Source organism: Arvicola amphibius, chromosome 4 (genome assembly GCF_903992535.2).
Source record: "Arvicola amphibius chromosome 4, mArvAmp1.2, whole genome shotgun sequence".
Taxonomy (NCBI): Eukaryota; Metazoa; Chordata; class Mammalia; order Rodentia; family Cricetidae; genus Arvicola; species Arvicola amphibius.
This window is the reverse complement of record NC_052050.1, coordinates 38,188,901-38,214,235: the sequence shown is the minus strand read 5'-3', so window position 1 is coordinate 38,214,235 and position 25,335 is coordinate 38,188,901. Positions and strand designations below refer to the sequence as shown.

Here is a 25,335-nt window from a genome sequence, read left to right as displayed (position 1 = left end):
CCTAGATTAACCAGCTCCCATCCAGTCACTCAGAGGCTGTCATTAAATAGATAGCTAATTCTCTGCTAATGAACCTCCCATAAGTCCCCACAACCTTGACAGTACATCAGTCTCCAAGGTCAACCATGTTGTCCCTTGACCTACTCTCATGAATTGACCTTGATCTTGCCTCCTTTTCCAAGTGTCTCTAATGCACCTCAGACCCAGGGCTGTTTGTGGGTGGTGGCCGAGTGGAAGGGGGCCCTCTAGACCAGTTACTTGAACAGGCTGTCTCAAGGGCAGTGTTCAGGCTGTGATGCTAGCATGTCCTCTCACTTTCTTGGTCTTCAAAGCTCTGAGCCACAGTTCTGAAAACCACAACCCCAAGTAATCAAAACATCTAAAACATCAGGTTAGAAATACTATTTTGGAAAAATAATAAGAATTATTAAAAAGGCATTGGTGATAGTCTTCAAATGATTATTTATTTTAGAAACATAAAAATGGCAGAACATTTTGATGGCATCCAAATTTTGATAAGTATAACTTCCCAGATATAACAATGAAGATTCATCAAAGAAAGATGAATGCAGAATTGTATTTAGAAACACACAGATATAAGAGAATATTAGATGACAGATAAATTAGATTTTAAAAATAAATTGAGTTGATTAAGAAATACATGAAAACAGAAAACACGACTTAGAATGACTGGCATCTCTGAGCGTCCAGCCCATAGCCCTGTCATACAAATTCTCATCATGGTCAACCTGCCTTTTGATGAGCACCATCAAAAGTCACAACAGGTACCACTGCATATATAATCACCCCTAGGGGCCAAATGTTGAGAAATTGTATCCTTCACAAATGAAGATGTACAGCAAGGACATCACTTCCTTTATGAAGGAAACACCAACATTTCAAATGCACAATACTCGCATATAAACTCAATGCTGTAAACACCTCCACAGGTGTTAATGTACAGCACAGACCAATACTACAATTCGAATATAAAATATATATACTTCGAACCATAAAAAACAATATCAGTTTCTTAAAACCATATTATCAAGACTTCAAAAGGGAACAATGTTATAAATAAAGAGAAATGAGGCACATGCTATAGTCCCATAGAGAGTACTAGCATGTCCTAATTCCTGACACTTGTTGGCCTTTTGAAGCCTTACATCAACAGATACACTGTTTTCTTAAGATGCAATGTACAATTGTGTTTCTTTTCTACACATCTTTGAGCTTTTCGGAAACCTCCCGTATTTACTATTTGCTGCTGTGAGCTGTGTCCATTTACTTTCTGCAAACCCTGCGCCTTGCCTCTGGGATTTGGGACATGTGGAAAGTTCTTCCTAGGGTTGTCACATACAATCACCAATTCAACAGCAACAGCACACACAGCTGAGCAGCAGCACTGACCAAATGTTGCCTTACAATGCTTTCTTCATCATTGTCTTCACAAGCTTCTCTAGGGAGAGTGTCTCCCATGATTAGAGTCCCCATGCATTTCCTCAGCAAGAAGGATGGCTATGCAGATTGGGACAATTTCTGGCCTTTTAATTATTTTCTTATGTACTTATTTTGAGGCACGGTCTTTGTTCACACCCACGGCAGTCCTGAAACTCTCCGTGTAGACTAAGATGACCAGCCTCATTCTAAGAACTGGAATGAAAAGCAGGAGGCACATCCCTTGGCTTAGGGATGCATTTTTAAAGCACTGCTTTACCATTGTCTTCTTCAACGGCCAATCCCTTTCCCAGAATTTCATTTCTATTTTTGTTAAGTTATCCAAAAACATATTTTCCATTTTTTAACAGAATGAAAGAATATTATCACCTACAAAACGTGAACTATCATGGCACCAAAGTCCATTTTCTATGACAGGCAGTTTCAAACATGAGTTAGGACAATCCTCGAAAAGTAAAGTACGTAATTCTATGTGTTTACAATTTCAGAGGCAAACTGATCACTACAGTTTAACCTTGGTACACTAGTCCTAAGACTTTAACAAGAGCTTTCTCTAAGTCCCTTACTGTCTTGGTTGTCAGATAAGAATACTCTCTGGGGTAACTTATTACCGAGCTTGAATCATATAGAGACTCTGCCCTATGGCCCAAGTACGTTATCTTTATCGCAATACCTATTTTCTCAGTGAAACGGCCAAGATTGACCAGATTCTGCTTTAAAGTTAGTGCAGTTTGTTTACAATCGTTCTTTAACTTAGCGTCCAGAACCCTCAGAACAGAGCTGTCGCCTTCCAGCTCCCCCTCTCCCCGGACAAAGCTGTGCAGGGTCAGGAGACTGTCCTGGGAAATATGAAGCACATCCAAGATGACTTCCTGTTTCTTCTGTAAGCCCAGACTTAAAGCCAAACTCGTAGAGATGATCAGCGTTCCTTGACGAAGTGAGCCCAGCTCTGTACGAAGTAACTGTTCATATCGTTCATGCTCTGAGCACAGCTCCATGCGGAGGCCTTCTGGAGAGCATGTCACCTTTCTAGACAGCACTAGAAAAATAAATAAACATACCAAATTATAAAACAAAAATGTCATGAATGTCCTGTGTGAGCTATCGCCAAGCAGCTGGTAAGTCCCACACTTTGCATCACAACCCAGAAGGTGAACACACAAGACACCAAACAATAATTCAAGAACAGAGGGGCAGCAGCGCAAGGGGGACTTAGACACTCAGACTCTGCAAAGAGAGAGCTTTGGAAGCGGCTGAACACTCACATTCCCGCCTTTTCCATAACATGGTGCATCAGGAGCCTGCTCTGGTACTCAGTGAATGAGTCAGGGGAGCAAAGACAGACCTAGTGCTGAAGGCAGGAAAGTCAGGCATCAGGAAGCACCAAAGAGGGGATGAGACAGGAGGAGAGCAAGGAGCCACAGGATGGCTCCACAGAGCAGAGGAGGGAGCAGGGCACATTCCCAGAGCTCCAGGGATGGGGAGAGGATGGATGCCTCAGAGGAGAACAAAAGGTAGGCTAGACTTCCATGTGAGCACAGACTGGCGATCACCGCCATAGGGTAAATCCATAGTTCTTGAAAACCTGTTTTCAAGTACAGGAGTTTGAAGGGACACTGTCACCTTCTACCTGTCAGGTTGACATGGGAGAGGAAGTCCATTTTGTCTGTCCTCCTATGTCAGAATGTTACATGTAGCCAGATGCTATCTATAGTGTATGTGTGTGTGTGTGTGTGTGTGTGTGTCTGTGTGTGTCTGTGTGTGTCTGTGTGTGTCTGTGTGTGTGTGTGTGTTCTGGTGCCAGCAGGGTGATATGGGGTGGTTAATGTTTGAGACAAAGTTATTTTAGGGACCTGAAAGGGACCTGAAAGCAAATATCAATTCCAGTGCAGAAAGCCTGGAGACAGATTTCAGCACAGAGACCTGCTGACACAAGGAGGCCTGAACACAGTCACAGCCACCAACCTAGGAAGCCACAGTGACACTACCTGGAAGGTGGGCACTCTGTTGCTGGGCTTCTGGAATGTCAGTAGCAAAGCAGCTACAGGGACAAGGTGGAGGGCTGCTTGATTGAAGGGTCTGTTTATATTTTTGCTTGAGGAAACCTGAGAAGACAGAAAAAGTAATTTTAAATTTCTCACAGGTCATACTGTTCACTAACTAGTGCAATGTGTTTTAACAGTCCAAGTTGAACTGTGTTTTCCTAAGAGAAAATAGGGTTAGATATTGAGGTTAGATTTTGAGGTCAAATGCAATTTGCAAAATTAAGTTTTGATGATGGTGAAGTTCTCAACAGTACACTTACAGAAAAGATAACTGCAAAAAGCACACTAATAGTTCCTGAATGTATGTGTTAACAACCAAGTGGGTCTGTTTTACTTTGTACTAAGTGAAATTTAGACAGATATCCCATAGACCATGCTGGTGCAAACCCACAATGTGGACCTTGGGCCACAAGTGCCCCACCACGCCCAGTTTATGAGTTTACGAACCAGAGCGATTGAAGCCAGGGCTTCACGGATGCTAGGCAACCACTCTATCACCTCAGATATGTCCCCAGGTTTGGTTTCTTTTTAAAGCTGGGAAAGGAGTGGGTTTGTGCAGTGATGGGGAAGCTCACACTGTGAGACTGCAGAAGTTTCCCGTGCTCATGTCAGCTGGGCATTCCCAGTCTAAGGGAGTTAAAAGGCCAGCATTTTTTCCTTCTGAGAAAAACTCAGGGCTCTATTTTGTATACAAATGTGAGAAGGAGGAAGTTTTAAGGCAGAGGCACAAATGGCAATAAAGAGGCAAAAACAAACAAAAACAAAACGAAGGAGCAGATTAGATGGTGGGGTTTGTGAACTGAACACAGGTTACCACAGGACCCGGGGTAATGGAGACGATCCATGGTGGGCGAGCACATCAAAATGCCCAAACAAAGAGACATTCCCATTGCATTACTTGATTTTCTAATGCATTTGTCACTGTTAGTGAAGGATGAGGGACACAGAAAGTTGACCCTGAGAAATGGGATCAGTGCAGTGGGAGCCTGGGGTGAGCTACAGGAGCCTTCACAGTAGGAGGGATTTGGACAGACAAGCTGGTTATAGGCTGAAAGAGGAAAGGAGAACTCGATAGGCAACTCTGGGTGGGTGTGCAGAAATTCAGGAAGCAGATAGGATAGAGTCCATGAGAGGCTCTGCTGATCAACTTTCTGATGAAAACGGACACTCCAGTGAGGCTAGGACTGGAGAAACTTTCAGGATTCTGTTGCAAAGAGTTGAGCTGTGTTTTGCCCACGGCCTGAGTCTTGGCAGGGATTTCAGCTTAACCCACTGTGGGAGTTGACAAGACCCTTGAAGGGAATTATGAGGCCTGGCTCCCTTCCTCTTCCTGATTCATCCTGGCCACTGGAAAAGCAGGCTGTGTCACACTTGATCATTGTGAAGGAAATAGCTCATAGCCTTACTGAAAGCAGCTAACATCCTTTCCGTAGGGAATCTAAGTGGGCAGAGGAAACAGGAGGTTGTGAGTTCTGAATAGTATCTAGTAGAGAACAGTAAATGAGGAGTTTGATGTTGCCCAGGCCCCAGATAGCAATCTTCCAACCCCCTGAGCCAATTAGAAAGTGATTGTTAATCCCCCTTCTCCAACCTGGTCTGCCATCCATCTGGAGCTTGACCCATTCCTCAGTGGTAAACCTCTTCACACAGCTGTCTTCCACGTGCCAGGACTCGGGCGCTTCAGTGAACACGGCACAGCAGAATCTCTCCACTCTGAGTGCACACACATATGAGCACACGGCTCCTGGTCTGAGGACTGGGATGAATTTGCATGTGTACTTTATCTTCTCCTGCTCCTCACAGAAGTGAGTGACAGGCAGCTGTCTGATGCATGTCTCTATTTCACTCTCTAGATGCACAAGATCGCTCTTCTCTGCTTCAAAACCAATTACTTGCTGGTTTTCTCCATCTAAACCAATGAACAAATATCCCCCATCAGTGTTTGCGAATGCAGACACAGTTTTAGGGAGAATCTCTAAAATCATTTCTTCAGTCTTTTCTTTAGGGGACATTTTAACTTCTGCATTACTGGATTTAGTGAAAGAGAATGTCTCCTTGTAGGTCAACTTTTCTCTGTTAAAAAATGTGTGTAAACTTCCGTGCTGTAACTCATCAGAGTCACATGATCCAGGCAAGCTCTGTCTTGAACGTGATCTCCCTGCAGAGTCTTTCTTGGCTTTGAGGAACTGCACTGCATCAGGACCTTTCAGTTCATCTGAAGTTGACAAGTTTCTCACATAAAAGTTGGTTTTCAAGGTGAGGACACGCTGACCAGAGACATCCGTGGTCCATGGTTTCACAAAAATTAAAAAGTACCCTTTGTTCTGCATGCAGTATAGGTATTTATGAGTAAATGGAAGAATTTTATGAAAAGAATCTTCCAAATCCAGTCCTATTCCATCTCTGTTGAAGCTGTAATTTGAATTCTTAATGTGAGCCTTGACCACTCCCCCTCCAGAATTCAGCAGAGCACACACAGCCTGTGAGGTACTGTGGGCCTCTCTCCTTCTCAGTTGTGGATCATTCATTGTCTTCCGATTCTTCTCTCCCAGTGTGATTTCTCCTACAGACAGAACCAGTTCAGCGTAGTCCGTCTCCTGGTCAACGCTGACGCTCATTTTCTGAGTGCTTGCTCTCTTTCCCAGAGGAAATCCTTTCCTGTAAAACAGACACAGCCATTAGAGCAGGAGCCAACCGGTGGGAGCCAGCTCTGCTTTACAGAGCACAGCGCAGCCACCTGAGCTGCTCTGCGTGCCTCAGTGTGAAGGTCGGACCTGATGTTTTGTTTATGGGTTGTTTTACAAATTCTGAACTGACTACAGTAACTTGTGAACTTGGTAAATTTTCTTGTCTTTTTAAAAAAATATTTATTTATTTATTTATTTATTATGTATACAATATTGTGTCTGTGTGTATGCCCGAAGGCCAGAAGAGGGCACCTCATTACAGATGGTTGTGAGCCACCATGTGGCTGCTGGGAATTGAACTCAGGACCTTTGGAAGAGCAGGCAATGCTCTTAACCGCTGAGCCATCTCTCCAGCCCCCAAACTTCTCTTCTAGTTGTTTTAAACTAATAAACTTCTTTCTGTATATTCATCATTCATGGCCGTGTTATATAAGGGACATTTAGAAATTTTAGTCTATTTTACTACTTTATGCATATGTGTTATTGGCTTGCATGCATGTATGTGCACCACAGATGTGCCTGGTGCCCATGGAGGTCAGGAAAGTGTGTTGCATTCCTCAGGATTGAAGTTGGTGGTTGTGAGTCCCCATATGAGTGCTGGGAATCTGCCCCGTGTCCTCTGTAAGAACAAGTGCTCTTAAGCATTGAGCCAGCTCTCCAGCCCCAAGGTGAATGCTGCACACTGAGAATATTCTCCTGTCTGACCTTTCTTTGATGTCCCCTATGTCCACTTAAATAATTTCACATCTTCTTTCAAGTCTTATACACACTCATGATTTTATGGATGTATAATCTATAATCTCTAGGAAACACAACTGAGAGGAGATGTCTGAGATGTGTCTCTCTAGGACTGGTTTGATTCACTGAGTGTGAGCATGTCCCATGGTCCATTCCCCACAGTGGTTGGGATGACACTCAGGGCTTTGCATTTGTGAGGTGAGCATTCTCCATGGGCCACACCACAGCCCTTCCTTCCTTTAATGCAGGCATTCCCCACTCTCCATCTCCCTCCTGGTGTGATTTCTAGGCTCTGGGGTCTTGATTTTTTCTTTTCATTGTCTCGGGACTTTTGTTTCTAATCCTGTGAAGTCTTTGTGCCATTGTTTAGGAGTGCTCTGTTCTGTCCTAGGACTCTGAGCTTCTGACTTTCCTTCTGGGCTGCTTCCTAGTTTCTTCCCACCATGACAAATCAGTTAGTACACATACCTTGAGTCTTTCAAATGTCCTGAGCTGGCAGGCAGTCTTCTCTGGAGACCATTTCCTGGGAGTTGACCAGAGGCCTCTGTGAGTGTCTGTGGATTCACACCTTTCACAGACATTGGGCTGTTTGCAGGCATTGTTTCTTTCAATAACTTCTCAAATGCTTTTTGACACTTTCTGCTTTCTGGGGACAAAAACTGTGTCAGTCTTTGTGATAGTAATACGCATAATGTTGGGCTCTGGGTTTTTTGTTTGTTTATATGTCTGTTTTCAGTTCCTCATGTAGGTTATTTGATCACATTGTGAACCCCGAAACTGCATTACTTACTGGAAAAACCTGTTTCTCATTGTGATGTGACTCAACCCTAGCACACACCTTTAATCCAAGAGTTTCCTGCTTGAATCTTGTAAACAGGAATAAATAAAATCAACCATAGTTCAAGAGGTGGAGCAAGCAACCCCTTGATAAGGAAAAAAATCCATAGATAGTAAGAGGGAGTCCAGAGGATGAAAGAAGAGAGAGAGAGATGCACAGAAAGTAGAAGGGAGGGACATTCATTTGGAGGAGTTGTAATTGACAGTATAGCAAACTCCTTTTTTGAGATGTTGATAGAAGAGGAAGCAGTTGGGTGCTTCCTCTGCCTCTCTAAGCTAGTAGACTTTCACCCCAGCATCTGACTCCCAAGTCTGTATCAGTAAAATTGAATGATTAGTTAAAAGCAGCAGTTCCTTTTGATGTCCCCTGACTTAGTGGTTTTATTGTTTTTTTCTTCAGTTTACAGGTTTGTTTTTCTGTCTACTCAGTCTGGTATTGGGCATTTCCAAATATTTTAAAAAATTCAATTAGTGTAGTCTTGAAAACTGTTTGGTTCCTTTATCATTCATTTAATTAGTGACTTTATATTCTAAAGTGGCCATCCTGGTCTCCGTCTTTCCTTGGAGTAGTTCTCAGAATCCCAGCCAGGGCAACTCCACTGAGCAATGGAGCTTCTCTTCCCTGCTCTACGTGACAGACGACAGGAGCACACAATGTCCTTCCATAACAGGACAGTATTCCTGATGTCAGCAGAATCCAACAGGGCTGGACACATGGCTTAGTGGTTTAGAGCACTGACTGCTCTTCCAGAGGACCCATGTTCAATTCCCACCATGCACAGATGATGTGGGATTCCCCTCTGTATGTTGTGAAGACTTTTTTTTTATTACCATTGGTTAATTTAAAAAAAAAAAAAAACTGCTTTGGACCTATGGCAGGGCAGGAGGGAGCAAGGCTGGAATTCCAAGCAGAGAGAGAGAGGAGAAAAGAAGGGAAAGTCAGGGAGATGCCATGTAGCTTTCAAAGGAGACAGATGCCAGAGCTTTATCCGGTAAGCCACAGCCTTGTGCCAATAAACAGAATAATAGAAATGGGTTACTTTAAGATGTAAGAGTTAGTTAATAAGAAGCCCAAGCTAACAGGCCAAGCAGTGTTTTAATTAATATAGTTTCTGTGTGATTATTTTGGGTCAGAGCGGCTGGGAAATGAACTGAGCAGTCTCAGCCTACACACATGGTACCTCATATATGGGTGCAAACAAGTGCATGCAGGCAAAACACCAATACATACAAAAATAGTTTAAGAGTTGTTTTAAACACAACTTTCCCTTGATGATTATCTACTTGAATTACTACTACACTCAACCTTGGCCTGAAGAGCTTCCCTCTGCAGTGGTCAGTGGTTAATACAGAGACTCATCGCTGTTCAAATGCTGGGAAGAATTGGCTCCTGAGTTCCCTTCCTTAAATGTAACAAAAATATGGCCCACCCTGTCAAGCTCGGGGACGAGTGCAGAAAACAGCACATGAAGAATGTCGGGGCTGAGAGCTGGAGGCTGGAGAAATGGGTCGTGTTGTAGAGAACTTGCTGCTCTTCTAGAGGACTCAGGTTTGCCACACTGCACCGAGTGGCAGTGCCCTACCATCTGCAGCCCCAGGGTCTGGGATAACGATCCTCTCCTGACCTCTGTGGGCACCAAGCACACACACACACACACACACACACACACACACACAAACACAACGATAAATAAATCCATTAAGATATTGTAAAAGCAAGGGGGTGGGGTGGAATATGGAGACGTGCTGTCTTCTGGACCTGACGAGTACTTTGTACTCATGAACTCCCCATACTGTCAGTGCAGGCACCAGACCAAGCCAACAAAGCCACACCGTGTCCAGCAGGCAGCACTCACTGGATTCAGGGGGTCACAGCTGATTAATTAATAAGAGAGAGAAGATAAGGCAGGAAAGTGTTAGCAATGGAGAAAGGGAGGGAAGGTGCATATGATCAGGATACATTGTTACACACATGAAATTATCCAAGAATAAAGAAAAGATGTTCTATTAAAGACAAAAAAATAAAAAACCACAGCAGTTACTCTCCTGGGTATATGACCTAAAGAATCTAAGTCTCTAAGTCATCATTTAGTTACACACACACACACACACACACACACACACACACACACGTGTGTGTGTGTCACCTTCCTCTGCACAGCAGCCGAGCTGCTGAATCAAAGAGCCTGTCAGCAGGTGAGTGCATGAGGAACACATGGCCGGCGGTGCACAACCCAGCCAACTACATCCTCACTCTGTACTGAGGGTTTATTCAGCCATAGGGATGAATGAAGTGCATCGTTGCAGGAAAACGGATGGAGCTGAGGAGTGTGATAAGTGAAGTGATACAGAAAGACAGACATCGCGTGTTTACTCTCACACGCAGAATAAAGCCTCTAAAAGGTATTAAAGTACAAGGGCGGGAAGAGGAGCAGGAGGGGAGAGGGAGAAGAGAGAGTAAAGAGGGGTTCCCATGACCAAAGGACATCTCGTGGGTGACACTGTCAGATTGAAGCCCCTTATTCAGTAAAACGAATACCAATCAATAAGAGAGATGCTCCTGTGAAGGGAAAACATCACCACCACCAACAAATCAATTTTCTCAGCCTAACTTTCAGTCTGAGGTGTTTAGAACTGCAGCTGCTTTGCTGTACTGACACTAGGGGGCACTCTCACACAAAATGACAGCAAAGGCAGCCTTGGACAAGGGGAGCTGCAGAGATGTGGGAGATAAGGTGGGGCATTTCAGTGTCTTGGCCAATGGCAAATAAATGCAACTCTCCAAGCCTTGTCCCTGTTGTGGGCTAACCCCCACTGAGCTCATCTGACATCAGGGAACCGAGTTTGCGTGAGTCACTTGTGCTGGCATGGCAAACAAATGCAACTCTCCAAGCCTGTCCCTGTTGTGGGCTAACCCCCACTGAGCTCATCTGACTTCAGGGAACCGAGTTTGCCTGAGTCACTTGTGCTGTCCTTGGAGCTCGGTGTGGATGCTCAGGATTCTTTTATGCCATGTAGATTTTTAGCTCTCTGAACATGTTTGAGTGTGCTTTGTGTGTGTATGATAGCTTAAATTTTTTGAATGTTTTTTCCCGTTGTGTTTGTCTGTGAATCACTAATGTCCCTGGTATCTTTGGCAGTCAGAAGATGACATTAGGACATCTGACTTGGAGTTACAAATGGTTGTGAGCTGCCCTTTGGTTGCTAGGAACAGGTCTTCTCGAAGAGCAGCCAGTGCTCTGAATTGCTGAACCGTCTATCCTTGTCAGTCTTTCTCCATCCTTCCTTTCTTCTTTCACTAACATAAATGCCGTGTATTCGGAGTGCAGAATACCCATATGTACATATTATGGGATGGTTAAATTAAGTTAATTAACCTGTGGATTGTTTGATACAAATATGATAAAACTGTCAGTTTTGTGTGAAGAACACTAAACACCTACTTCTAGAGTTAGGTCTGGTGGTGCATCCTATAATCCCGCTCCCCAGGAGGCTGAGGCAGAAACTGCACAACTTCAAAGTCAAGCTTGGAATGCAGAGCGAGTTCAAGGTCAGCCTGAGTAACTTTAGCGAAACTCCCTCTCCAAATGAAAAGTGGTCAGAGGACTGGAGATAGGGCTCAAAAGCAGAGCAGTAGCCCAGCATGTCCTCGGCCCTGCCTTCAACCCTCTGCACCACAAATACGAAGTCTAATTTTGGTAGCTTTCCAGGTAGAACAAACTACCGTTTGCTGTAGGCACCCTGTTCTGCACTGCTCCTCTTACGTAACAGACGGGTGCTAGCCTTTCAGCGTGTGAGCCCATTCCCTGCTCACTGCCACCCTAACTTCTCCTGTCATCTCAGTTTCTTTAGATTCCTTATGTAAGTGAATTCATACAGGATTCCCCCTTCAGTGCCTGGCTTATTATACAGAACGTATTGTCTTTCAGGTTCTTCCATGTGCTCACAAGTGACTATATTTCCCTCCTTTTAAGGCTCCATATCAGTCCGCTGTACGTGTACTACACATTCTGTGCTTCTCATCCATCCATGATTTCATATTTTGACTTTTTCAAAAAATGCAGCAACAGCCAGGGACTTGCAGCTGTCTCTCTGCCATAATGATCTCATTTCCCCGGACAAACCTAGTGGTGTCTCTCACTAGTTGACCTGCCACTGTGTTCTCCAAGTTATCCATTCTCATTCATACCCTCACCCATGCTGTGCTGGGATCTCTTTACTCCACATCTGTGACAACATTTCTCTTTCATCTTTCTGGTAACTGTCACTGCAGAATCAGGAGCTGGAGACACAGGCTCCATAGGTAAGAGCACCTGCTGCTCTTGCAGAAGACTCAAGTTCCATACATGCACATAAAATAAATTAGTCTTACAAAAAGTCAGGATGCTGAAGGATAGCTCGGCAGTTAAAGCACTGGCTGCTCCCCCAGAGGTCCTGGTTCAGTTCCTAGCACCCACATGGTGACTCACAGCCTTCTGTAACTCCAGTTCCAGGGAAACTGTCACCCTCTTTATCTCTACAGAGCAACAGGCACACACATGGTGTACATACATAATGAAGACAATAAATAATAATAATTAGTATCAAATGATAATTATAATTATAAAATAAAAACCATTATAATTATAATATAAATATAATAATAATTAAAATAAATTACCCAGTCATTGTGACAAGAATAAATCATATTTCACTTTCTTCTTGTACCTCCTCAAAGATTATGACTTTAAATTTTTGTCAAGTGTCTCTTTGGCATTCGTGAATCTGCGTTGAATGTTTCCCCTAGCCTCTATCCAGCTGTGGACTCCTGAACGGATGGGGTCCTGGGATTTCTCCTTTTTCAGCACCCCAGCTGTGGGGTCTGAAACTTATCTTTTTAGCCCATTTTTAGCTGAAGTGTATCTTTAGTGTGAGTTCCAATTTCATTCTTCTCTGTGTAGAGATCTTTCCTCTGTTTCTGGTTGTAGGGCTAGTTCTCTAAGAGGATGGAGCATCAATAAGGGACTCTGGAGGGAACTGGGGTTCAGGGTGTCTAGTCAGCTCTTTTTGGAAGTAAAGAGGGTGACAGTCAGATGTTCTTACTTTCCCACAAATGCAGGATGGTAGGAAAGCAGAAAAAGAGTGGCCAGGAGAGGAAGGACCTGCTTTCTGTGGAACAGAAGCAAACACGCAAGCCTAGACCACGCTGTCTCTTTCTCTCCTGGGTTGGCACTTGCATTTCCCTTCAAAAAGCAAAGTTCCCATCTTCTGAATTACAAAGTTCCATAGGGGCTGATTTCCTTCTGGCTCTAGAACGTTGCTCCTTCCCTTCCTGGAACCATGTTTCCAACAGGGTCAGGTCTCCAGGAGAATAGGGAACCCTCAAGAGACTCTAGAGTCACACAAGCCTGCCACACACAGCCCTCATGACCTCCCTATTCCTGCCTCACTAGTCAGTCACAGAACGAGCATAATGGGTTCGCTCCCAGCAACTTAAAGCCTCCCCTCCTCCCCAAGAGAGGAAGACATTTGCTCTCACCTCAGCTCCGGTGACTCTGTGCTTTGACAGAAGAGTCTATGAAGATGCCAAGGAGTCCAGATTCCTACAAGGAAACCAGGTTGGGTTTACCTGAGAGGGATGGGTTGTGCTGGTGACTCCCCCAGTCCACATCCCCCATGGGTCAGTAAGTTGACAGGCCCTGACACTGGGTGGGAAAAGGAAGAGAAAGACAGTGGGGTCAAGGATGCTGCAATGGACCTGGTTCACTTACTCAGTGTCCTGGGAGCTGAGTTCCTTGAAGCTCAGAGCACTGGCAGGCTTTCAGTTGTTTCTCTTATCCAGAGAGGCAGGAGGTGTGGGTGGCTAAAAACCTCCTCTGATAAACTCTTAGACGGCAACTGGCTAATATATAGCCAAGGTGTGATTGCTTGATGCCCTGTAGTGCACTTGTTTTATGTATTAAACTGTGCTGTACTCTGGGACTTTGAGCATTGTGTCACTCCAGGAAGTATGATGGGGAACTTTCACACCCTGTGTAATTCTCATACAAATGGATGAAAACAAGAACAAGAACAAACAAAATGCAAACAAACGTGAAAGTGTGCAGAGAACACAGGGACCAGATGGAAGGAGAAGGGCAAAGGGAGGGTAGAGGTTCAGGGGAATTTGTTCCTATATAGTAAATACTGGCATGAAAAAAATTCTAATTTAATTTAGAAAAGAAATGAACTGTTTGTGGTCTCTTAGCAGGAGCGCCAGCCTTCCATCTTTAGCAGCCATCCCAGAGCAGCCTAAGCCCCAGAGCCACAAAGGGCAGGTGCGGGAGGGCTGGGAGGAAGAGAGCAGTGAGTGTCCTGGGGAGAAGGAAGGGGCCTGCAGAGGGCTGCTGTTAGCCCTTGGGCACCTGGCAGGAGCCTTCAGACAGAAACCTGGCCAGCCTAGGGTCCTATAACCACCATGTAACTACACAGTCTATCTGCATGCCCTATGTGCCCTTCCCCATTTAAAAGACAAGCTCCAGAAGTTCCTGTTATGGTTTTTGTCCCTGGTCCCTTTAAGAGACAAGCCACGCCCACCCCTCCCCATCTGCTGAGGCTAGCTGATCTTCAGCTTCCAGCCAGAGCTTGTTCTCTTTCCCATCTTCCTCTTGGAGAGGCAAGCTTGCTTCTGCCTCTCTCCCCACTTCTCTGCTTCTCCCCTCTCCCCTTTCTTCCCACCCTCCTCTAAGTAAAACATGTCTACTTTTATGTCTGCCTACTGTGTCTATGTGCCTTTTACCCGCGGTATGTCCACACCTGCCGCGAGCTGTCTCTCCTGCTCGCCACAAGGCGGGACCAGCTCTCTTGCTTTGGACCCGCCATGACCTGCCCAAGAGGGTGACCTGCTCTGGGACCAGCAGCCATCTCTGCCTTGGGATTACAGCTGCTGCCTGGGACTTTATAGCATTTAGAAAAAGAACAACAGTTCCCTCTCCCTCCTTCCTGCTGCTCCTCTGAAGAGGCAGGCAGGTCTTTGAGCCCGTTTCTCTCTCTACTTCTTTCTCATCTGTCTCTCTGCCTCTCTCTCTGTCCCCCAACCCCAGTGCTGCTCTCTTTCCTTCCTTTGTACCTGTCCCCAGAGGTCGATCTCTCCCCTCTACTTCTGCCTTTCCTCATTTCCTTTCCCCCAATAAAAAGCCCTCCATGTGAGCTGTTACATGGTGTGTTTCTTTCTCATGCTACTTTTTAAATTGTAACATTGGTGTTGTGTGAAGCTTGGCAGACAACCCTGGCATTTCCTCCTGTCTGCTGGCAATCTGAGGCATGCCCAGAACTTGCTTCAAAAGTGGCAACCCCAGTCACCCAGCAAAAACTGCCCTTACCTCAATTACTGCCAAGACCCTCTTCAGACCGTGAACAACAGGATACTGGGGAATCGACTGCCTTGAGTTGTCGCCTAGACAAAGGCAGGCTGGTCCTCCATCAAATTCCTAGTCCCTGTTGGACCTTCCGCGACCTAGCAGGCCTAGACCTAGCAGCAGAAGACTGATGTTGCCCTGAGACCTCTGCCCTCAACTAGCATGGAGGACCCTGGGGAGTAGCTGTCTAGGTAGCCAGCAAGTAAGCGCCTCTCATTTTCAGTCGCTAAACTCAAGTAAACATTACACTTCTCAGAACACTGATGCCATTTAACAGCAGCAATCAAGGCTTCAGCTGCTTCCTCAGGTCTCTGTGTAAAATTCAGGTCACAGGCCTCACTTTCTTAGAGTTAATACTAAACCCGGACACAGTTCCCCTTGCTCCGAGACTCAAGAAAAGAGAAATCTCAAAACATATTTCAATATAACCTTTACCATTCCTTTATTTAAAGGAGCTCACTTTGCACTGAATGCCCACAGTGGTCAGTCCCCTGTGTCTCCTAGTGAATTAGATAGAAAGAGGGTATTGAAAGTGTGACGTTTATGTGAGGGTAAGATGTGCGGATCTCAGAGTGTTTTAGGGTCTCAGAAAGAGACTTAAGGTGTGTGAATGCACGTTATGAAGGTCTGAGGACGGAAGGCTTAAGTGCCAGCGAAGAGAAAGCGACTTGAGACGTTTAAAAGGATGAAACACGTTTCTCTCTCTCGTTATGCCACTGTGATATTAAGACTGCAAAAGTTGACAGTCTTCACAGTAATCCATGGGATTCTGGTAAGCTAGTAACCTAGCACTAGTGAAGAACTACACACCATACTACCACCATGTCACCATAGCCACAAGCTCAGGACCTTAAATTCCCTTAGTTGGTTTCTAACTATAGACTTAAAAGGTCCTTTGCATTGCGGTACAAACATCTGTCCCAGTTTCCTGGACAGGAGAAAGGGCCTTCATGCTTTCGGTGAAAATCATTTCTGGTGTGAGTGTGCTGCCGTTTCTAACGCGTGTAAAACTTATCTTTTCCCAAACTCACAGAATTCTTGTAGGTTCCAGGGAGTCGACTAGGATCCACCCAAAGATGTCAGATTCACTCCAGATAAGTATGATCCCCCCTTTCCCTGGTCTTGTGATGTCTCCTCCCTCAATTACAAGGACCTAAGGAAATTTTTTTTCCTCTAAACTTAACTTTTATCTTCTGTCCTGCCAACATCTTTCCCGGTCCAAGCAGTGCCAGATGTTTCCACAGAGCGTGGACAGAAGTGAAACAGCCATGTGCACCGGGATGCCGTGGCCGGCACCCCAGCTTTCTTAGGTCCCCAAGATTTTGACACTCACAAGTCAGCAGGAAGCAGTTTCGAGGACTTGGTGCCCTCTCTTCCTGTCCCCACTTGCCATCCCTAACTCACTTTTTATAACACACAAAGGTAGGAATGTTAGCATTCAGGCACCTGCACTGTCCTTCTTCTGAGGACCTGGCAGGATGCACTCTGGCAGTACCCTGGCCAGCCGAGGGTCTTATGTTGCTATGTCACTGCATAGTCTGTGTGCATGAGCTATGTGCACAAGCTATGTGCTCCCCTTTAAGAGACAAGCTCCACTGTTCCCCTTCTCTCTCTTTCCTGCTGCTCCTCTGAAGGTGCAGGCAGGCCTTTGCCCTTCTGGCTGGTTCTCTCTCTAACTCTCCTTGCCTCTGTCTCTCCCTCTCCCTCTTTCTCTCTCTCTGCCTTTCTCTTCTCTTCCACCACTCCTGTCTCCAGAATCCACTCTCCCATCTCCTCCCCTCCACTCTTTCCCCATACCTTTCCCCCAGGGGGGAAAAAAAAACCATGTGAGCTCTGTCACATGGCACCTTTCTCTCAGCTGCTGCACCAGTGCAGGCAGAGGGCACGCCCCCCCCCCCCCCCCCCCCCCCCCCCCCCCCCCCCGCCTTTAGCCCTGCGAGAAAAGACTCCAGAGGCCCTAAGGAGTTTACAGCCTCCTACTGCTTTGCTTTCTTTGGGGCTCTTTTAAAACTCTATATGACAACACATCCATTCTTGTTTTTTCTAGCTCTTTCCCTCAGTGAGTAATCTCAGGAAAACACAAGCTTTTCGGTTTTTTTGATTTAAGGTTTTTTTTTTATTTAGGGTGGGGTATGTTTTACTAAATGTATATATTAAACAAAGATTGGGCTTACCCATTCCCTTTAAACTCTATCACTTCCAGTGACCAAAGACCTCAGGTTTGAATACACTGGGACAAAATGCCCAGATTACTAGGGACTCTGTGGGGTGCATTGTTTGGTCTCTGGAGTTCAACCCCAGCCCCATTCTTCTCTCGACTCCCTGCTGGTGCAAGTGCAGCCTAGACTCTCACTGTCAGTACGGGGGGGGGGGGGGGGGCTGCCTGTGTGAGAAACTGAGCAAGTGTGCTCCAGGCCACTGCTGGGGCAGAGCTGGAAAGAGTCACCAACTCCTCACTTGCTGAATTCTTCGTAATTATATTTGAATCTGTTTCCCATCTCCAAGAGAATTTGAACAAACAACTTGTCTGAGAATTAAAAAAAAAAGTCCACAGTATTGGGCTGTTGAAAGAGTAGAAGACTCCAGAAGCCCTGATTAGTTCAAGCATCAGACACTGGTGGATGCAGGCCTAAGGCTTGAGAAGGACACAGCTCCATTTTGCCTCTGTGAGGTAATGCAGTTCCAGGCAAAAGGCTGAGGTTGGCTTCCTTTCAATTGCTCCACTTTCCAAAGTTCAGTTTCTTAGAAAACGAAAGCACAGTTCTCTGTCCCTCTCTGCCTCCGCCCTTTTAATCTCAAGAAGCAAAGGCGTCTCTTCCTGTTGGGCAATATTCATCACGTTTCAGTAAGTATGCTATCATGAGCTCCGGCTTGAGACTGAAGAAACTGTATTAAAAACCACTAAATCCCTTGCAGAACAAAGGGGGGAAAGGCTTAGATGAACTCTAAACTGAAGTATAAATCTAATTAATCTCATCAATAAAAACCAGGAGTCAGATATTGGGGTAAAAACATAAGAGATCAGAGAAGCAGGGGAACAGCCAGCAGTGACTTCCTACCTCTTCCATTCCTCCGACGAAAAAGGCCTAGATCCCCTCTCCACCCTGCCTTATCACTTCCTGTATCAATTTCTGCAGACAGAAATTTCCATCCTGCCCAGTCCCACAGCCATTCAGTCCCAATTAAACACATTAGTTATAACTGGTTTGGCTTATTAGTTCAGGTTTATTAATAACTAGCTCTTATAACTTAAATTAACCCAAAATTCTTATCTATGTTTAGCCGCTTGGCTTGGTACCTGTTCTCAATGAGGCATTCTCATCTTGCTTCATCTGCGTCTGGGTGGTGACTGCATCTCTGACTTTCCTCTTCTCAGTATTCTCCTAGTCTGGCTGCCCCGCCTATACTTCCTGCCTGGCTATTGGTCGGTCACTGTTTCACTAAACCAAAATGCTGCAGGAAGGTGTACCCGCCTACTGGGGCATGGCCTCATAGACTATTTGCCCTGATGCCCAAGTGCATCCAGCCTCCTCTTCTTCTCTCTGCCCTCCCCTTGCTCCCCATTGCTCCTCAGCTTGTTTTGGATCGATTTCCATCTACCCTTCAAGCAGATTATCCTGCTTTGTAAGTTTTTTTCCCTAAATAAATAGCTATCTATCAGTTCTGAGCCAGTGTGAGATTTCCTTTAAGCACCCAATGTCTCTGCCCATACCAAAACGAATGACAAATCATTACAGTGTACAGAAGCATTTACCCCTTCTTTCATTTTCGAAACAAGACCCTGAATCTAATCTCCTTTGTTTAGCTTTTTTTCAGACCATTATCTATAACAACTTGTAACCAACACACTAAACAAAGACAAGGATCCATAATCCATTTTTGGGGAATGTGGGCATAGTTGTCTTGGTTACTTCCTGATGATTAGAGGCACTGATAATCTTATGGGGACCCAAAGAAAATTTAGGGTTATAGTCAAATCCTGACTGGAGCCAGGATTTGACTTAGCCAGCAGTCTTGAGGCTGTTCTGAATGTAGAACTCAGAGGAAACCGCAACAAAGGTCCTCTGAAATGTAGGTCATCCATTCCCATTGGAGATTTTTAAGGGTGTCTTGCTTGATCAAACATTACTTTTCTTAACCAAGAATGAATCTACAGCCTCTCATTTCCTGTGGAAACAAAAACAAAATATCTTCTCCCAAAGTAACATAACTTTGAGTTAAATTTCGAAGCCAAGGCATTTTCAAAATATATAGGTTGGATTAATTCAGCAGCATTTATAATCAAATGTCGTTTAGCAGCTGTTGCTTCTTCCTCAGCAGGCAAACAATTCAAATAACATACAATGTCCAGATTCTCTTTGTATTTTCCATCATTAAGGGCTTCTTTTTCGACTCTTTTTCTTTTATTTTTATTTTTTCATTTTTGATTTTTTTGAGAGAGAGTTTCTCTTTGGTTGTCCTGGAACTCACTCTGTAGACCAATTATTTCAAGACCAGGCTGACCTCAAACTCACAGAGATCGGCCTGCCTCTGCCTCCCAACTGCTGGGATTAAGGGCATTGTACTACTCTATTTCTTCTTAAGGACTTTATCCTTTTTCTCTTTTCTCCCAAGACTACATATATTTTTATAAACACTGTAAACAATTTAGAAGTTTTCTTCCCCCAGGAACCACAGGCCAGTGAGTCTGTGACTCTTGGAGGAATTTCATTCCCTTAGAACAGCAGATGTCAAGCTCTGGTTCTCGACCTCTTTGGGGGTTGAGCAATCCTTTCAAAGAGTTCACTTAAGACCATTGTAGAACACAGATATTTATATTATGATTCATAGCAGTAGAAAAACTACACTTATGAAATATCAAGGAATATAATTTTATGGTTGGGGTTACCGCAACATGAGGAACTGTGTTAAAGGGTCATCATAATGTTAGGAAGGTTGAGAATCACTGCATTAGAAGATTTCTATATGCACACTATCCTGATAACTGATGACAATGGTCTTTATTCTCTGGGTCTGTCTGTCTGTTAGACTTTCTGTCTTTCTGTGCCCCGCTTTACCTCCTCTGTTTAAAAAATAAGGAAATATAAGCCTGCACTAGCAGGCTTCCAGTTCACAGCAATTCTCCTGCCTCATGTTTCTGAGTGTTGGGATTCAAGCTTGAAGCAGCTTGCAGTGCAGAATCTCAGCTTTTGTTCACTAATTCTGGGAGAGAACTTCCTGAGTCTTCTCAGGACTGCATCTTCCGTACCTGTACAGCCTTGTCAATGGTCTTCACATCTGTGGTTAAACTTTAAAAACTGGTTTTGTGGGCTGGAGAGATGGCTCAGCAGTCAGAAGGACTGACTACTCTTCCCGAGGACCTGGGTTCAATTCCCAGCTTCCACAGCACATAGCTGTCTGTAACTCAATTTCCAGGGGACCTAACACCCTCAAGAGACATACATGCAAGTCAAACACCAATGAGTGTAAAATAAAAATAAATAAAACATTGAAAATTTTATTTAAAAAGAACTAGCTTTACTGTGTGTTGGGTTTGTTGTTGTCTTTCCTTCCTTGTCTCCCTTTTTCCCTTTTTCTGTCCCTTCCTCCTTCTTTTGTTCCTTTCTTCCTTCCTTTCTTCCATCCTATCTTTCCTTATTTTTTCTTTTCTATGATAAGTTTTTTTTCCTCTGTAGTCCTGAGTGTCCTGGAATTCACCATTGTAGACCAGTGTAGTTAGAGGCTGCTTATTCATTCCTGGCTGCCCAGACTCAAAATAACCTCACAGAAACAATACTATTTAAATCACTGCTTGGCCTATCAGCTTATGCATATTTATAGCTCACTTTTATCTCTTAAATTAACCCATTTCTATTATTTTATATTTTACCATGAGGTTTGTGGCCTATCAGCAAGGTTCCAGATGGCAGCTTGCATTTTTTTCTCCTCTGCTGGCTCCATGGCATCTCATTGACTCTGCATTCTTTCTCCCAGCATTCAATTTAGTTTTCCCCACCTAGCTTTGATCTGTGCTGCTATAGGCTCAAAGCAGTTTCGTTATTTATTAACCAATAAAAGCAACATATATACAGAAGGATTTCCCACATCATCTCCCCTTTTCTGTTTAAATAAAAAGAAAGTTTTGACTTTAACATAGTAAAAATAGATATAACAAAACAGGTATAAAGCAAAAATTACAGTTACAATATTTATATCTACTTTATCCTTTATCATAACTATGGAAACTATGACTATAACTATCTAGTCTTTAAATACATCAAAGACCCAAGAAGGATGTAATATTACCTAAGTAACCAGAAAGTACATTGTAAGCAACTTCCAAAACTCTAGAATTGACAGAGACATCTCTCTGTCTGGACAGTCACCCACAGTTCTTCTGTAACACTGGGGCATCCATCTTCAGCCTACAGGCCCATAGTATCCAGCAGACTTTTCCATGAAGCAGGACATTTCAAAGACAGTTCTGCCTATATTGGCAATTTGTCAGTCACATTTTTCTGTGTCCTATAGAATGTCTAGCAGATTCATTCATGAAGCAGGAATTGTCTTTAAGCAACTTTGGCAGTCATTTTTCTGTGGTTCCTGCATGGCCAGTTCATATAACATAGCATCAAGCAATTTATGAAAGAGCAGTTTCTTGCCCAAATGACTAGCAAACTCCATAAGGAGCCTCTTCGATGCCCATCTTCCTCTCAAAGTAGATTGGTGCTGCCAGGAGCAGATGTGTCTTATTGTCATGAAAAGTTCTAAGTTTTTAAAAAATTTTAAATGTTATATTCTGTAGTCTTTGAAAGATCTGAAGACTATCTATTCATCTGAAATACATCTCTGTATATATAGAAAACTTAACTACCATGCCTACAAGCTTGACTATTATTGATGACTATCTATTAACCTGTATTTCTTAATTATAAATGACATTTTTAAATGAGCTGCACAAGCACAATACCTTAGTCAAGAGCAAAAACATACAAATAACAAAATTGACCTAAAATTTGTATCAATAGACCAAGATCCATACCAATGCAAAGTATCCATCTCTATATCATATCCACCTTTAAATGTAAACAAACATTTATAAACAATATTTGGGAATTTGGGTGTAGTTCTCTTCAAACTGCTTCCTCTTTTTTGTTGGATGAAGTATTTCTAGGAGTGTTTACAGTGACCTTTTAGGGGTCTTAGTCATCAAACCACATTAGTCTGGAATTAATCCACAGGTTCTCATCTTCTGTGGAAACCAAAGCAGAACCTTTTTTCCAAAGCAACAAATTCTTAGGCCCAAATTTTGGAATCAAGATACCTTTAAAATATACGAGCTGGGGGGCTGGAGAGATGGCTCAGCGGTTAAGAGCATTGCCTGCTCTTCCAAAGGTCCTGAGTTCAATTCCTAGCAACCACATGGTGGCTCACAAACATCTGTAATGAGGTCTGGTGCCCTCTTCTGATCTGCAGGCATCCACACAGATGGAATATCGTATAAATAAATAAATATTTAAAAAAATATATGAGCTGGTTTAGCTTAGCAGCCCATACAATGTCTCTATGTACTTAGCTCCTTTAGAGTCAAAAATTCAAAGAAAACACAATAATGTACATAATCCAGACTCTCTGTGTATATTCCATCTTTATGTGGCTTATTTGTTTTTACTCTATTACTTTTTATTTTTTTATTTTTATTTTTTTATTTTATTTTTTTATTTTTTTTTTTGGTTTTTCGAGACAGGGTTTCTCTGTAGCTTTGGAGCCTGTCCTGGAACTAGCTCCTGTAGACCAGGCTGGTCTTGAACTCACAGAGATCTGCCTGCCTCTGCCTCCCGAGTGCTGGGATTAAAGGCGTGCGCCACCGCCGCCCGGCCTCTATTACTTTTTAATATTTAATTATCTTTACTCCTTAAATCTATTACTGTACTCTGTCTCTTTAAAGACTTTGTTTCATGTTTTTATAAGCCATCTACTTTCTTTTTTTTTTTTTTTTTTTTTTTTTTTTTTTTTTTTTTTTTTAAAGGCTTTGCTCTGTCTTTATTGAACAGCACAGAAAGCACCTCATCGGGACAGAAACGAGGACTACTCTCCAGAACTCTTTTTTTATATTTATTTTTTATTATGTATACAATATTCTGTCTGTGTATATGCCTGCAGGCCAGAAGTGGGCACCAGACCTCATTACAGATGGTTGTGAACCACCATGTGGTTGCTGGGAATTGAACTCAGGACCTTTGGAATAGTAGGCAATGTTCTTAACCACTGAGCCATCTCTCCAGCCCCCTCTACTTTCTTTTATAACTCTATACCCTTTTACTTTTCCCTTCCAAGCCTATGTACATTTTTTTAAACATTGTGTCACATTTAGAGGTCTTGTATGTCTGAATCTGTGCTATTGTGTATCTGAAATCCTTTTCTGTGCAGGAACAATTCTTTTCTTTTTCTATATGGCCATGGCTAGGGCCAACATGACCCTGCCTGCTTGCTCCACCAAGTCCAACACGCCTGAAGCATGAACACTGCCTCTGCAAGCCGCTTACACTGCTCCAGTTCTAAGTATTGCAGTATGTCTATATTGAGCCATTAAGCAGTTTGTAACACACTGCTCACAAATCCCATTTAAAATACTCGGCTTCCTGAAAGAGCCAGAGTACTTAAGTATTAAAGAGCACAGCCCAGGAATCTGCTGTTTTGAAACCTCATGGGTTTTTTTGTTTTGTTTTGTTTCTACTACCACTGAGTCAGGAAGACCTCTCTCTTTTTTTAAATATTTATTTCTATTTATTATGTATACAATAAACTGTGTGTATGCCTGAAGGCCAGAAGAGGGCACCAGACCTCATTACAGATGGTTGTGAGCCACCATGTGGTTGCTGGGAATTGAACTCAGGACCTTTGGAAGAGTAAGCAATGCTCTTAACCACTAAGCCATCTCTCCAGCCCCAGGAAGACCTCTCTTAAAGGAGGTACAGCATGCTGCCAGTGAGCAGAGCCCATCTGAAAGGAAAATGTGGCTAAACTTTGTTTTTTAGTGTCTATAATTTCTTTTCAAGGCCTCTCAGGTTTTATGTGGATTTAGCTAGCACATGTTGGAGCCCCAATTTGTAGTTGGAGGCTGCTTGTTCTTTCCTGGCTGCCCAGACTCAAAATAACCACTCAGAAACTGTATTATTTAAATCACTGATTAGCCTATTAACTTATGCATATTTCTAGCTCATTCTTATCTCTTAAATTAACCTGACTGCTATTTACCCCTCTGCAATCACACTATGCCACTCACAAACCAATCAGGATATTTGGCCCCAGTGAATAATATGTGGTGGGCATGTTCATCTGGCCTAACACCCTGTACCCATGTGACTGTGCTGAATCCAACCAGGGGGTTTGTGTCCTTGTACCTCTAGTTCCCATGGTAACCTACCATGTCGCTGAGGAGTTGTTAAGCCTTAGTGGGGCTACCCAATATGCTCTTAGACAAAAGAGAGAGCCAGTCATGGCTCTTACCATCCTTGCCATCCTGATGGGAACCAGCTTAGCAGGATTGGGAACAGGGGCAGCCTCCCTAGTCACCCAACAGCATTATTATGCAGATCTCTGCATATCAATAGATGAGGACATTCAGAGAATAGAAACCTCCATCTCCCACCTGCAAGAATCTCTGTCTTCACAGCAGAGGTGGTGCTACAGAACAGAAGGGGCCTAGATTTACTATTCCTAGAAGAAAAGGGGCTATGTGCAGCTTTGGGAGAAGAATGCTGCTTCTATACAGACCACTCAGGAATTGTAAAAGATTCCATGGCAAAAGTCCATGAAGGACTAGCAAAAAGAAAAAGAGAACATGAAGCCAACCAAAGTTGTTTTGAGGCCTGGTATTCCAAATCCTCTTGGTTCATCTCGTCCCTGATAGGACCTCTGTAACTCTTCCTCCTGATACTTACCTTTGGACCCTATATTATTAATAGAATACTCAAATATATGGAACAAAAATTGGGAACTATACAACTTATGGTGCAACAGGGGTAAACTCCAATCAGGCCTTATATAAGTGAGATGTATGATGATATCATTAGGGTCGATGAAGAGCTATTGCAAACAGGCTCATGACTGAGCCCCCTTAGGATCAAAAGGAGTAGGGAATGTGGAACCCTCACCCCTATTCTCAAAGGGATGAGAAGAAATTTCCTAGGAGAATGTTTTAAAATTAGAAAC

At 43.6% G+C, this 25,335-nt stretch overlaps 1 protein-coding gene across 1 annotated transcript; it reads right to left on the bottom strand.

The window, feature by feature from the left end:
• Positions 1-442: 442 nt before the first annotated feature.
• On the bottom strand, positions 443-18,484 carry LOC119812462 (schlafen family member 12-like). Its single transcript, XM_038327152.1, has 6 exons — positions 18,440-18,484; positions 13,284-13,347; positions 7,397-7,574; positions 5,095-6,161; positions 3,447-3,563; positions 443-2,497 (listed from the first exon to the last, which is right to left on the bottom strand). The coding sequence occupies exons 3-6, from the start codon at positions 7,525-7,527 to the stop codon at positions 1,968-1,970; spliced, it is 1,845 nt and encodes a 614-aa protein (XP_038183080.1). The 5' UTR covers positions 7,528-7,574; positions 13,284-13,347; positions 18,440-18,484; the 3' UTR covers positions 443-1,967.
• Between the last annotated feature and the right edge of the window lie 6,851 nt (positions 18,485-25,335).

Excerpts from the sequence above, each read along its gene's own strand:
- LOC119812462 (XM_038327152.1), bottom strand. The coding sequence starts at position 7,527 with ATGCCTGCAAACAGCCCAATGTCTGTGAAAGGTGTGAATCCACAGACA. Across the intron at positions 6,162-7,396 it reads GGACATTTGAAAGACTCAAG|GAAAGGATTTCCTCTGGGAA; the intron begins GTATGTGTACTA and ends TCTGTTTTACAG. Across the intron at positions 2,498-3,446 it reads ACAGAGTGCCCACCTTCCAG|TGCTGTCTAGAAAGGTGACA; the intron begins GTAGTGTCACTG and ends TTATTTTTCTAG.